The 14,293-nt window shown below is 45.7% G+C and overlaps 1 protein-coding gene across 1 annotated transcript in view; it reads left to right on the forward strand.

The window, feature by feature from the left end:
• The first annotated feature begins 201 nt into the window (after positions 1-201).
• Lap3 (leucine aminopeptidase 3) overlaps positions 202-14,293 on the forward strand; it is a 19,178-nt gene continuing 5,086 nt past the window's right edge. The window contains exons 1-10 of the mRNA XM_031342173.1: positions 202-420; positions 2,029-2,144; positions 3,790-3,844; positions 4,183-4,288; positions 5,303-5,462; positions 7,233-7,397; positions 10,160-10,318; positions 11,484-11,608; positions 12,927-13,015; positions 13,810-13,912. Coding sequence (XP_031198033.1) covers positions 319-420; positions 2,029-2,144; positions 3,790-3,844; positions 4,183-4,288; positions 5,303-5,462; positions 7,233-7,397; positions 10,160-10,318; positions 11,484-11,608; positions 12,927-13,015; positions 13,810-13,912 — 1,180 coding nt within the window. The 5' untranslated portion in view covers positions 202-318. The remainder of the gene's footprint in view (positions 421-2,028; positions 2,145-3,789; positions 3,845-4,182; positions 4,289-5,302; positions 5,463-7,232; positions 7,398-10,159; positions 10,319-11,483; positions 11,609-12,926; positions 13,016-13,809; positions 13,913-14,293) is intronic.

A 14,293-nucleotide genomic window follows, 5' to 3' on the forward strand; every position in this document is an offset into this window, starting at 1 on the left:
AAAATTTATATACTTCTATTAATCTGTTTTATACCAACTTCTCAGGCTTCCCACATGAGCAAGAGCAAGCCTACACGCCCCTGAGCCCGCAGAAACCACGCCCCACAACGCCCAACTGGTCCACCACCCCCCGCCGCAGGCACAGAAATCCCGCCCCCAAGAACAGAAGCCCCGCCCCAGGGGCCGGCCGCCCTTCCCTAAGGCGCCCCCTAGGCCCCGCCCTGTCCGGCGACCCCGGAGGTCCCGCCTCCAGGCGCGCACCCTCCCACGCGCCACGTGCTCTCTCTGGAGGGCGGCGCCGTGGGCCGAGCCGAGAAGATGTACTTGCTGCCTCTTCCGGCTGCCGCGCGAGTCGCGCTCCGCCGCCTGGGAGTGAGAGGTCTCTGGAATCGGGGTCTGTCCACCGCAGACATGACGAAGGTGAGTGGAGGCGGCTCGCTCTCGTGCGGCCGCGCGAGCCCTGGCCCGGGGTGGCAGGTTGACCGGGCGTCTCCAGGCCGCGGTGTTTAGGACGGACGCATCAAGTTGCAAAAATGATCCGAACCGCAAAGTTCCCGGGGTTTGCAGGACACCAGCCTGAGCCCGGCCTGCGGCGAGGGCGGCCGGTGATGTTGGCTGAGGGCGCGTCCTTTCTTCCTATCTGGACAGTGCTAGGTTCTGAAGGCTGAGCAGAACCGCTCACTCCACCTAACCAGTCTTTACTGACTCCTCCATCTAGCCGAGCTCCGAAAGGTTACACGAGCCTACTTCGCCAGTTCTTTTAGTCCTCGCAGAAACCCTAGAAAAGACGGCGGCAGAATTGTCCCAAAGCCTCCTAAGGTTCCAGAGTAGCCAGTCACGGGGCCTGAACCCCTCCCCCGGCTGAAGTGAAGTGGACGGCCCTTGGGGAGGAAACTGCTGGATTGGGTTTCTGTCCTTTTAGGGAAAAGGGTTTTATTGGGAGATGTCATCTTGAAATTGGAAGAGGGGCTTCTCCACAGTCTGAGAAATCATGAAGGACACTCAGATGTGACGGGTCTAGAAGGGTGTTGGCTCATCTCATCGGAGTAGGTCATGCTTCCAGGACCTGGTGAGGGAGGAATGTTCCAGATGGAGCTTGAACTCAGGTCCCCTGCAGTTATCACAGAGAGCAGAGGAGTTAGGCAGACACCAGTAGACAGTCTCAGCTTGGTCTCATGGAACCCCAGAATGAACAATCTTGGGAAAGTTAGAACTTGGCAGGTACCATTGCCAGCGAAGCCTGTTTTCTTCAGTGGAAAGATGGGGCTGAGTACCTGGGTTGTTTTTGGAAAAGACCAAGACCAGATGGAAGGCATGAGCACTGTCAAAGTTTAACTACGCAGGAGCTAGTGTGTCGGGGACTAAGTTTCATTATCTGGCAAATGAGAGAAAAGTGCTCCAAGAAGTGGCTGTAAGGGAAGCCCGTCTTTTAAGTCATGAATTCCCTTGTGAAGTCAAATGATGAGCAGTGGTTTTACATCCTTATTTCAGGTTTTGGGGGCCTGGAACTTGTGACAGCGATGTAGGGCCACACCATTAAGTGCTTGGTAGAAGGCCCTGCCTGCTTCTAACCTCTCTTCGAAGTCACACACTTTCCCCAATTGACAGGGTACTACTAAACAATGACATCCCTAACCTGAAATTTGAAGTACTCCCAAATCTTAGGTTTTCTGAGCATTCACTGGAGACTTTGGAATGTCAGTAGAAAGTCCTGCAGCCAACCCAATCAAAACACAAGTATTTTAAAGAACCAAACCCTGAGACAGTGTATCTGAAACAAGTGATTTTCAGGCTTAGGGTTGGCCCAAGATGTCTCACATAACCCAGTTCCAGTCTTGCCCTGGCAGGGATTTCAGCTGCTATGGTGGGCGATGCTCTGCTCTTGGCCTCTGCTCTTGGACTCTGCTCTTGGCCTCTCAGGGAAGACACAGTTTTAATGGGATTGTTTGCCCCTTCTGCATCTGGGCAGTCAATGCCCTCTGAGGGATGTACTCTGAGTGTATTTGTCTTTCTTGATTTTTTTTCCAGGGCCTTGTTTTAGGAATTTATTCCAAAGATAAAGATGATGACATGCCACAGTTTACAAGTGCGGGAGAGAGTTTTAATAAGCTGGTGTCTGGGAAGCTGAGGGAAATGTTGAACATGTAAGTGCTACTGTGTTTGGGGTTGTTCCTGTGTGTGTGTGTATGTTTTGCATTATGAGACAGGGTCTCGATACGTAGCTCTGGCTGTCCTGGAACTATGTAGTCCAGGCTGGCTGGCACCAAACTCATAGAGATCCACCTGCCTCATTCTCTGAAGTGATGGGATTAAATGTATTTGCCAGGAAACAGGGCGGGGTTGTAGTTCTTAAAGGCCCCAAGATTTAAAGAGATTATTTTCCTTGTATCAGATAAGCTTAATGGAGCCCTGACCAGCAGGTTCTCTGGAAATGAAAGTAGGCTCTGGAAGAAGCTGGGCAGTTGTTTGAGCGTGGGTGGGTCTGCAGTTCTGGGAAGTCATATGGTTTCTAGCCAGATCACAAACCTATTGTGAAGGATTGACAGGGATCCAGAAAGGAATAGATTTCCTCAGCCCACTCCCTAGGCTCAGGTTCACAATTCCTACTTTCCTGTCTGGCACCAGCCTCTAAATGTGCTTTAACTGAGGAATTTAAAAACAGCCCACGGTCCTAAACACAGCCTATGGTCCTGCCCGTTCATTTCGTGGCTGGACTTTGAAGGCTTTTCAAATGTTAAAGTATGAGTGGATCATCTGATTAACAAGAATTCAGCCTGAAATTGAGTCAGTCTGGAGAGGGCCTGAGATCTGACCTCTCTCTCCTAGATTAGCAAGGTCCTAGAGGAAGTAGGAAGACTGTAGAGCTGCTGTCCACATTTGACAGGAATAGAGAGAGCAGCATAAGCCCCTTGAATGACCTGTTACTCAGGTAGCAGACTGTATGTTAGAGGGTACCAGGTGTCACTTGATAGCTATAGTAATTACCTGATAAATACATTGAAGGACTTGTACCTGCTCTTGTTGCTAGTTCTTTACTAGTACATAGCCTTCCCGAGGACCTAAATCATTAACCCAGAAGCTCACCTATTAAGAGTCCAGAATGCAGAGGCCTTCCTGAACGATTACTGTGGGCTTCAACCTCAGTCTCTGTGTTCCTGGTCTCTGGCTAGAGTAGAAAACCTCATTCGATTGGAAATGGCTCTCTCTCATCTCAGTAAACGATCTGGGAAGCGCCTATGCTAGAGACAGTGCTGTCAAGTCTGTGGCTTTGGTCACCAGTCTGGTGCTTCGTTGTATAGTTGTTGTTTTTGTGGTATTTCTTTTTTTAGTAGAAAGGTTTCCACCATTTAGTACAGTCACTGTCCAGTGCTCAGAGGGGGACTTTGCTTATCCATAGTGTGGCCTTCTTTGAAAAAAAGGGTATGGCCACATTTAGTAGTCGAGGCTGAGCCAGAACTCACTATATTGTCCAGGTTGGCCCTAAACCTCACCATTTAGTCCTTCCCCACAGCTTGCCAAGTTCTGGTATGACAAACATGAGCCGCCACACCTGGCTCCTCTTGTTTTTAAATTGGCGTTCCTGGCCCGTCTAGCCAGGATGTTGGCTTGGTACTTTTGGAGGTGAAAGTGCTACATCTGAGAAGTCTAGCCTGTATCTATTCTGTCAAGCTGTCAGTGAAGCACAGAATAGAAACAGTTCCCAAGAGTGTCTGCTGGAGCTTAGGTCATTTACCAAGAGAAAAGCACACAAACACTAAGGTTTAAAACAACTGTCTCCTCTTCCTTTAGATCTGGACCTCCTCTCAAGGCCGGCAAAACCCGAACCTTCTATGGTCTGCATCAGGTATGAAGTGAAGGTCATGCTCGTCTGGTCCACATGCTCATCACTGTGGGTGCAGTTTTGCTCGGACTTTTGTGCCTCCATTAAGCAAAAGCACTCCTCCGGGTCATAAAGGAGAATGGCTGTCTCTCTCTAGTGTGGAGGGAGGGCACCACCTCATGCAGTTACTTGGAGGATTTCCCTCACTCTGCCTCTCACATCTGTTGTCCTTACCAACACACAGGGCTCCTGTTTGCTAAACCTAGAGTGGCTCTCTGTCAGCTCTGTCTCCCTTTATCATTCCTTTCTGGAGTAGCTGTTTAAAAATTCACAGTGATTGACCTGGTGTGTTTGTGGACCAGGACTTCCCCAGCGTGGTGGTGGTCGGCCTTGGCAAGAGATCGGCTGGAGTTGATGACCAGGAAAATTGGCACGAAGGCAAAGAAAACATCAGAGCTGCTGTTGCAGGTTTGCTTGCTCCTTATGTTTAGTGGCTGAAGGTTCTCTTTGGTTCTTTTCAAAGGGTTCTTTGCCTTTTGTGCATTCACTGCCACCAGCCTTACCCTGCTTCTGTGCAGCAGCTCAACAGGTTCAGTGTATAGAGATATAGCTGGCCTTACCTTGATCCAGAGGCTAGCTGTGACATTGTTGTTTTTAGTATTTTCTGTTTTCTGTTGGGAGGTTTGCTTCCATTTCTTCTTAGAAATACCTTCTATCAGAAATTGTGATGTGTTGATGGTTTTCCACTTTGTAATGCAACCACAGTGTTGCCCGACTTTTAGATAACACAGAATCATTATATTTACAAATTAGAGAAAACAGGAACAGAGCGTGGGATACTTATTCATTGCTAGCAAAAGACTGAGGGCCTGTCCCAGTTGGCTTCATAGGTGGATTGGGAAAATTGAGGTCGATGTCATTGAGCCACTGTGTTGCTTAGCAGCAGGGAGAGCCTTTCCCACAGGACAACTGCCCCAAATGCAATTGGAGAAACACTCTGAGGCAGCAGTCATTTGCTTGACTAATCCTTGGCCTGGGTATTTCATAAATGCTTATTAAGTTTACTTTCAGAGTTAAGTAGCTATGCCTAACTTTTATTTGACAGTTTTTGCTGACACAATTTTAATAAATGCTGTTAATGATGGTTTTTGGTCAGTTGCTTGGCTGTAACCTCAACGTCATCATTTCTTGGTCCCTTTAATCTGGCAGCTCCTGGTGATTGGAAAGCTTTGTCAGGAAATGCTAGCATTTCTGAAATACTCATAATACTAACTGCCTCTCACTGATGGTCTCTCCCCTTAAGAGGGTCTGTGCCTTTGACATCTGTACTCAGCTCGGCTTGTGAAGCACATACCACCCCCACTTTATATATGAGGAAATGAAAGTTTAGAAGCAGGCCACAGTTGCCAGTGTGTTCCCCTGGCACACCACCTCATGCCTCTGCTTTGTACTGACTCAGTTTTCTGCCTCTGCTGTCTGAAGCGGGATGCAGGCAGGTCCAAGACCTGGAGCTGCCATCGGTGGAGGTGGATCCCTGCGGAGATGCGCAAGCTGCTGCAGAAGGAGCTGTGCTGGGTCTCTATGAGTACGATGAGCTAAAGCAGAAGAAGAAGGTGGCTGTGTCGGCAAAGCTCCATGGAAGGTGATAAAGGAAACCAGGGTATGGGTGGCACTCGCAGGCAGGCATCCTGACAGCATGCTTTGAAGATGAGCTGCCTGCTTTTCAGTGTCCAGCAGTGCTGGGTGGCTTGTGTACATCCTACTTACTGTCTCAGCACTCCTTACAATGTGTTCGTTGTCCCCAAGCTCTGCTCCTGACTCTTGTCATGTGTGTGACTCCACTATGACTCCTGAGAGTCCTCTGTTCTTGCTGGTTACTAAGAAGCATTCACAGTGTTGGCTTTTCCAAGAAGGAGGGATGACTTGACAGAATATCCTAATGAGCTTGGATCCAAATACTTCCCATTGAACTCACACCTGCTGACATGCTAAGCGTTAGACCTGTGTGGGTGAGAGCATTCCATCTTTACTTTGGGGGTCCATGATGGGAGATACTCTCAGAAGATAACAGACCGCCTATTACTCCAGCCCTATTTCAGTCTTGAAGGGACTGACAATGAGAGATCTCCAGTTCCAGGAGCTGTGATGCTAGTGGATTGCTCTTGACATAGAATGGTGGTTAGCATCTGTTATAGAGTGGTTGGGAATGAAGGTTCTGTAGAAAGTCAAGCCACATTTGAATTCTGTCTCTATCACTTACTTGGGGAAACCTCAGTTAAGTGACCCAAATCTATATTTCTTTTTTCTTTTTCTTTTAGATCTTATTTTTATGAGTATACTATAGCTGTCTTCAGATGCACCAGATCCCATTAGAGATGGTTATGAGCCACCATGTGGTTGCTGGGAATTGAACTCAGGACCTCTGGAAGAATAGTCAGTACTCTTAACCGCTAAGCCATCTCTCTAATCTTTCTTTTTTTTGTATAGGAGAGTTGTAATCCTGGTGTAGAGTTTTGAGTTTTAAGAGAGGGTCTCACATAGCCTTAGAGTCTTGAACTCATAAATCCTGCTGCCTTGGCCTCTGCAGTGCAGCAGGTACAGGCATGCACCATCATTCCTGGTTGTTATCATAGTTTGTATGATAGTCCCAAGACAAAGTGTGTCAGGTGGGTAGCACATGGTGAATGCTCTGAGATGCCAACTATTATTGTGCCTGTCTCCATGTTCCCCATATTAACTGCTGTCAAAGAGCAAGGATCATGCAACATGCACCTTTGTGTGTTCTCTTCTAAAGCTAATCCTTGCTGGCCAGTGGATTGGGCTTTAGAGCCTTGATCAGTCACAGTAAGGTAGCAGAACCCACAGCTTCCCATCTGAATGTTTGCTGCTGGCTGCCTGCTGCCTGCACAGTTAGTACTTGGGATGGTCATCTCTGCAGTGAACTGGACTTTGGGGAGGAATCCCTATGTAACCTTTGCAGGTAGATTTACAGCTTCAACTACCTATCAGACCACATGCACACATATATACACACACTATACCAGGGGGTCTCTCTTGTTTTTTCAACACAAGGTTTCTTTGTGTAGCCCTGGCTATCCTGTAACTTGCTCTATAAACTAGGCTGGTCTCAAGCTCAGAGAGATCTGCCTGCCTTTGCCTTTCAAGTGCTGGGATTAAAGGCATGTGCTACCTTAGCCTGGCAAAGGGGGAGATTGTTGGAGTGGACTGCTTAGCCAGATTTATCTTCCTTCCTCAGTGGGACCGGCCTGTTTCCTTCCTCACAGGATGGATCTAGGTCTTTGGCAATCATTTTTTGCTTGTAGTCTTGATTTTTTTAAGATAAGTGCCTCACTTAGCAGTAGAAAGGTTAGTGTTCTTGAGGTTATTTGAGACTAACTCTTTTCTTCCACAGCGGTGATCTTGAGGCCTGGGAGAAAGGGATCCTCTTTGCTTCTGGGCAGAACTTGGCCCGCCAGCTGATGGAGTCTCCAGCCAATGAGATGACGCCAACCAGATTTGCTGAAATTATTGAAAAAAATCTCAAAAGTGCCAGTAGTAAAACAGAGGTCCATATCAGGTAATTTATGATTGTATCATGGACTCATGGGATGTACAGCCAAAAGAACAGTGTGTGCTGTTCGGCTTTATATCAACTTGATGCAAGCTAAAGTCACTTTGGAAGAAGAATTGTCCCCTGTGGTGTATTTTCTTGATTGACAATTGACGTGGGAGGTCCCAGCTCATTGTGGGTAATGCCACCTCTGAACCAGAGGTCCTGGGTGCTGTAAGAACAGGCTGAGCAAGCTGTGAGGAGTAAGCAGTAAAGAACACTCTCCCATGGCCTCTGCATCAGCTCCTGCCTCCAGACTCCTGGTTCAGTTCCTTGCCTGACTTTCCTCAGTAATGACATTTCCTAAAAGTGTTAGCTGAAATAAACTTGCCTAAGTTGCTTTATGGCTATGCTGTTTCATCTCATCAATAGAAACCCTGACCAACATAAGTCAAGATCCTAAAACTGAACTCTGTTCAGAGGAGTAAATTGAGCCCACTAGCAGCTATATACAAAGTCAGGTAGAGTTAAATTTGAGGTTTGTTTTCCTCACCTTCAAGAGTTTCATGATTTTGTACTGTGTTGTGTGGTTTTTTTAAAAAAAATCCATTTTATGGATTAAAATGGAGACATAACTTTCATGTTCATGTCTCTTGAGTAAAAATTTGGGAGTTGAATTCATAGGTGAAAGGATAACTGGTTAACTTCTTTAAAAAATTATTTTTATTTTATATGTGTGGGTATTCAGCCTGCATGTATGTCTATGTAATGTGTGAGTGCTTCAAAGCCAAGAAGACTAGAAGAGGGTGTTGGGTCCCCAGAAACTGGAGTTAAAACAGTTATAGGGCACTATATAGGAGCTAGGAATTGAACTTAAGTCCTTTGGAAGAACTGCCAGTACTCTTAGACTGAGTCATCTCTCCAGCCCCTGGTTACCATTTATAGAGCTTACATGTTTTTATGTGTTGTCCTGTCTACGTTTCTGCTTATGATGTAGGTGAAGAGTGCAGTATACTACTGCCTGAGTGGGCAAAGGGTGAGAACCCACCTGCCTCATTACCTTGGCCATACTGCATGGTTGCCTTACCAGGGCTCCCTGGTGCTTGTCAGCGGTACTCACAGTCAGTTCCTCTAGTTTCCATTTCCCTTTCAAAAATTGTCTTCAGCCCATTAACCACCCAATGAGCTTGGGAGTTCTGATTAAAATAAGTGAACAGACTCTTTTATTTTACTTTACTTTCAAAGTTGTTTCTCAAGGGATCTTTTCCTGGAAGGGCATTTTTCAGCACTTAATTGTGATCAGAGTTCATGGTTTCTGTTTGTTCTTTCAAGAAAGTCCCTATTTAGACAGTTTCTGTGTGTTGAGGCTGTCAGTGTTTAGGCTCTCTGGACGTGTCCTGACTGAGAAGAGGAGATGCAGTGCTCTGCTGTCAGCCTGTAGTGACAATGCTGCCAGGTCAGGGAAACACATGAGGTTTGCAGGCAGTGATGCACAGTGATGGATCGTGTAGCAGAGGGCAGGACAGGCAGGAAAATGGGTCTGGGAGGCTGCTACAGAAGCAGGAGGAGGGCTGTGAGTGAAAATGGATACCAGTGGAGTCCTAAACGTCACTTTGAATGTTAGAAGACCAGAGGCTTCTGGGAAGGTGTGCAGCTGGTCTTGGAAATCCACAAGGCTATGGGTGAGCAGAGGGAAAAAGAGTTCAGAGATCAGCATGATGACCAGGCGGCCTGTGACTCATGCTGCGACCTAGCTGTACCACACCCCATTCGGGGTAAGGTAGATCTACTTCAAAGAAATACAACTCTTCCAGAACGGCAAGTCAGCAATAAAATGCCAAGTACTAAGCTTGGGTTAGAAATGTGTACATGTAAATAAGCTTGTCTTTTTTTTATGTGATTTATATTTCTGGTTTCCCTTTGAAATAAGGGGATGATTTTAATGTAATAGTCTGACTAAATGGTCAGGTAAGTACAGTAGTAGTCCTTGGATCTGGTTAGTGCTGGCCTTCTCTGGTAGTACAGGCTTTGTTATTGTGGCTAGAAATCAATACGGAACACTTGTCCCTTACCCTAGAAAGAATAGCAATATGGCGTCTGTGTTCTAGTTTGCACTAAGGTGGGGGTTCATGTTACCTACACTGAGTCTGTGTTTATTATGAGAACTAAGTAGTTTTCCCATTCAAAGACATCTCAGATTGCACTTGGAGCTCTGGGAAATGGTGTGCTGATGTTGAAAAGACAAGCAGAGAAACAGGATATTTTATTCCTGTTGATGTAGGATAGCCTTGTTGGTCTTGTTAGTTTTGTGTGTGTGCCATTATTAGTAATACAAAAATGAAGCTGAATGCCTTGACTTTAAGTTCCCCTCTGTGGACTAAGAGCCTTGATAATTTTATTTTCAAATTAAAACCAGAAACACCTAAGTATTGAACACTATTACGTGAGCTTCTATTAGTTACCAAGTATAAGTTCTCTGAGTGGTTGTCTAATCTTTGGTAGAGGAGTGCCTGATGTCAGTTTACTGTTGACGTATCCCCAGAGTCGAGTCTTCCACCTGCGAGTAGACAGAAGCAAATGATAGGCTGTTGCCTTCAATCTGTGTTTGTAGCCTGATGCTGGAGATGGAGTTCATGGCCTTGTGCATACAACTGAGTGCACCAGGTCCTGTTCAGCATTTGAATAACTCGTATGTTGTGCATTTTTTAGCATACTGTTGAAATTTTTCTAAGTTGTTTTGGAATAAATGTTAACAGTTCTCTCCTTTTTTTCCTCTTTCTGCCCTGTAGACCCAAGTCCTGGATAGAGGAACAAGAAATGGGTTCGTTCCTAAGTGTAGCCAAGGGGTCTGAAGAACCACCAGTCTTCTTAGAAATCCACTACACAGGCAGCCCCAGTGCAACTGAAGCACCCCTGGTGTTTGTGGGAAAGGGCATTACCTTTGACAGGTACTTCTTGGGGGTGTCTGGCTCTCTATTTTGGTGAATTCCATGTATGTATAGTGTGATTCATAAGCATGGGGTTTGATCATGTCTTACACATGATAGTAAATTTATTGTGCTGTCAGTTTTGAAATGCAATGCTTATATATGCCTAGAACAATTGGGAATTTTAGTAACCATGGTCTTGATCTTAGCCCTGTGAGCAACAGGGGAGGGAACCGCAGTTCCGAAGTTCTTGTTCAAAGTCATACACCAAGTAGAGTCAGTGAGTTAGGAGATGGCTCAGTTGGTACAGTGCTTGTCATGCTCACACACATGCAAGCATGCACTTCTCACATAGATGCCTTCCTTGTGCCTTTTCTCACTAAGTAGCCATCTGCCACCAGCAGGCGTCAGAAGAACTGTTACCTTTTCTGTCTTGTGTGCTTGAGAGGAATGCTCCAGTGTCCCATGAGCTAGAGTTCATGACCTTCAGGTTTCCTGGGTTAGATTCAAAGATCCAAAGATTTAGTCATTTATTTATTTATTGCTGATGAGATAGTCTTTTTGGGTATTGGTGTTAATGATATAAAGCAGAGATGGATCATAGGTGGCTTGATAGTAAATGATGATGTTTCTAATGGTACCTGGGCAGGTTTCATTCAGACAGAAATGAAAGGACCTGCCTCACTTATCCATATTTCTGGAATTATTTTCTATCTGTATAAAGGCTATAGAATTGAAGTAATTCACATTGCAAGTTTAGAAACTTGACTTTCTTCAGCAGGTATGTGGTGTTTTTGTATGGTAGCGTACTCTGAGCTTGTGTGGTTGTTTTAAGACAATCTTGCTGTGTCACCAAATCTGGCCTCCACGTTGAAATCCTACCTCAGCCTCCTGAATTCTGGGATTGCTGGCACACACCACCACATGGATGATGTTGTGTTTTACATTTTCATGTATTTATTATGTGGGGTGTGTGTGCATATAGCAGTCCCATGGAAGTCAGAGGATTCAGTTCTCTCCTTCCACCATGTGGGTTGGTAGAATCAAACACAGGTTATCACACTTGGCAGCAGGCACTTTTGTCCTTACCCGTCTCGCCGACCATGTCTCTGTTTTTAAGAAAGCGATTTGGGCTTTTCAACATTGCTATTATTAATGTTGTACATGGCTTTCCTTTTTCTTACAGTGGCGGTATCTCCATCAAGGCTTCTGCAAATATGGACCTCATGAGGGCTGATATGGGAGGAGCTGCAACAATATGCTCCGCCATTGTGTCTGCAGCAAAGCTCAATTTGCCCATTAATATCATAGGTAAGGAGGTGAAGGGTTGCATCTTGTAGTGCTTCCAAATACTAGAAGTGAAACATCAAACAGCTTCCTTCCTTCTGAGAGGACACTTAAGTAACTTCTCATCAAGCAGCAGCTCTTGGTGAAGGTGTGTTCTGTGTGAGGGGACTGAGTTAAATGTGTTGTTCGGCCAGCCGGCTGGAAACTTGTGCTGATATGTCTTACTTAGGCAAAAGTGGTTAACATCAGGAGCACAAATGTCACATTTGTACCTTCCTCCAGCAAGAAGACCTGACTATGTGGAGTGGAGGGTTTCGTCTCTGCCTCATTTACTGACGCCTCATAAGACTGTGCTCCATTTGATGCCTGCTACAAATAAGCAGTTAGTAGAAGGGTCTCCTGGTATCACAGATGTGAACTTCCAGAAGCAGTGCTGGGAATTTATAGCATTGCTAATACCAAGATTCCGAGGAAGAGGGAGCTGGGTTTCATGCATTATGTGGAGAAACGGATGGTACTTTAAATTTGTCTAACCTGAATCTCCCTTCCCAAGCCATTCCAGCATCATACATAGTCTTTTTGTTCTGTGATCAGTCCTTTAAAAAAAAAACAAAAAAAACTGTCATTAGAAATCAGTATGCTGACATTTTAACATGTCTCCTAAGAAAATGACATTCTATGTAATGATAATACAATTACATTTCAAAAGAATCGACATAATAACCTAGTGAAAATTTACCAATTGTCTAAAAAAGTCTATTTTGTATGTACTTGGTATCATTTAAGACTATTTTTAAATTATGTATGTCAGCATGTGGTTTCTATGTACATGTGAGTTCAGGTGCCCGTGGAGACCAGAGAGGTCATTGGAGCCACTGGAGCAGGAGTCACAGGGTGGGTGCTGAGAACCCAACTCAGGTCCTCTAAAACCCTGCACTCTTAACCCTGAGCCATCTCTCTAGCCCCCATCTTTAGTTTTAAAATCTAGATCCCCAGCAAAGATAGGACATTGCATTTGGCTATTCCTTCCCCATAGCTTTCTTGCCAAGAGCCCCATTCCTTCTCCTTTTCTTCATGACACTGGCGGTTTGAAAGGTCTAGGCTATTCTGAGGTTCTGGAACTTGCGTTTATTTCTTCTGGGTGAGAATCAGTTGGACCATGCTGCATGGGCTCCTCCTGACACAGTCTCAGCTGTGCCATTGGTGATACCAACTTTTGCCACTTGTGAAAGTGAAGCCTGTATCTGCATGCTTTCAAGGGCTCTCTGGCAGCCTCCTGTTCCAGAGGATGGCGTTTCTGGATCCAGCATGTCTCATGTTCTTTCCTATGTCTTTCCAATAGGCTTGGCCCCTCTTTGTGAAAATATGCCCAGCGGCAAGGCCAACAAACCAGGGGATGTCGTCAGAGCCAGGAATGGGAAGACCATCCAGGTTTGTGAGGGCACTGACAACTGCAGTGTCACATGGGTATAGGACCCAGGCTCCTCTTTGGGGCAGGGTGATGGTTTTAGTACAGTTCGTTTCTGGTAGATATTTAAGAGTATTTTTTCCTCCCTGTCGTATCTCCCACTAACTGTGCTATACATTCTAATTCCGGATATGTGGCCTGGCCTGCAGAGCACGCCACACCAGGAAAGCATGGGCTCTTAGAGGTGCTTGTGCCATGGTGAACTTCTTTTTCTCTGTTAGATGTTCAATTAGAAAACACTGCCCTGCACTTGGGCTTTGTGCTCTGGCATCTGAGGAGCACAAGTGTACATGTGCACACTGCTCAGGATCCTGTGTCTTTTGCTGAGGGAAGCGAATGGGATTAGAAAGGGTTACCAAAATTTTAAGAGTTTTGAGCTTGGGGTTCAGACCGCCATTTAACTTTAACTTCCTTAAGGTCTTGGTTTTGGTTGGTAAGAGAGGGAAGCTGGGGAGGCAGGCACGATGCCCCCAGCCCTGTCGCTCTTGCACTATCTCTCCCCAGTTTTCCTTCTTGTTACCACTGGCCGTTGTGATGGACCAGACATTTCCCTACTTATTTTCAGTGTGGTTGTCAGCAGCCAGGGCAGGGACTTACAAAGTTACCCTCCAGATTAGAAATGTTCCTGCGATAGCTAAACTGTGTGTCCTTTTACTAACTCACAACAGGCTGACTTTTCCCACAATCAAATGCTGTTGTGTCTGGTTTTCATTCTCAGCTGGGTTGTCTGAGCCCTTCTGTTTTTTCATGTCTGCAGGTTGATAACACTGATGCTGAGGGGAGGCTCATCTTGGCCGATGCACTCTGTTACGCACACACCTTCAATCCCAAGGTCATCATCAATGCTGCCACCTTAACAGGTCAGACCACAATTTCCCTGTCTCCTCTGAAACCTTATTTGTTGGGTGCAGCGCACGTACTGTTCTCTGGGCGTTATTTTGCTGAAATCTGGTTTACTTTACTCACATTTGAAGATCCCTCAGTAAAGGAACTGCCTCTTCGGTTATCAAATGTTCTCAATATTAGTTCTGTTGTTTTAAAGTTTTCCACAGTAACTATATATACCACAGTGCGTGTGTGGAGGTCAGAGGATAACTTGTATGACCTGATTTCCCTCCACCGTGTGGGTGTTGAGGATCTGAGTTAGGTTCTGAGGCTTGGTGTCAAGCACTAAGCCATCTTTCTGGTTCTTCAGTGGTAACATTTAACAGATGGGTGAAATCAGTTCATCCTGATTCAAA

The sequence above is a fragment of the Mastomys coucha genome, unplaced genomic scaffold (genome assembly GCF_008632895.1).
Source record: "Mastomys coucha isolate ucsf_1 unplaced genomic scaffold, UCSF_Mcou_1 pScaffold22, whole genome shotgun sequence".
NCBI classification, from domain to species: domain Eukaryota; kingdom Metazoa; phylum Chordata; class Mammalia; order Rodentia; family Muridae; genus Mastomys; species Mastomys coucha.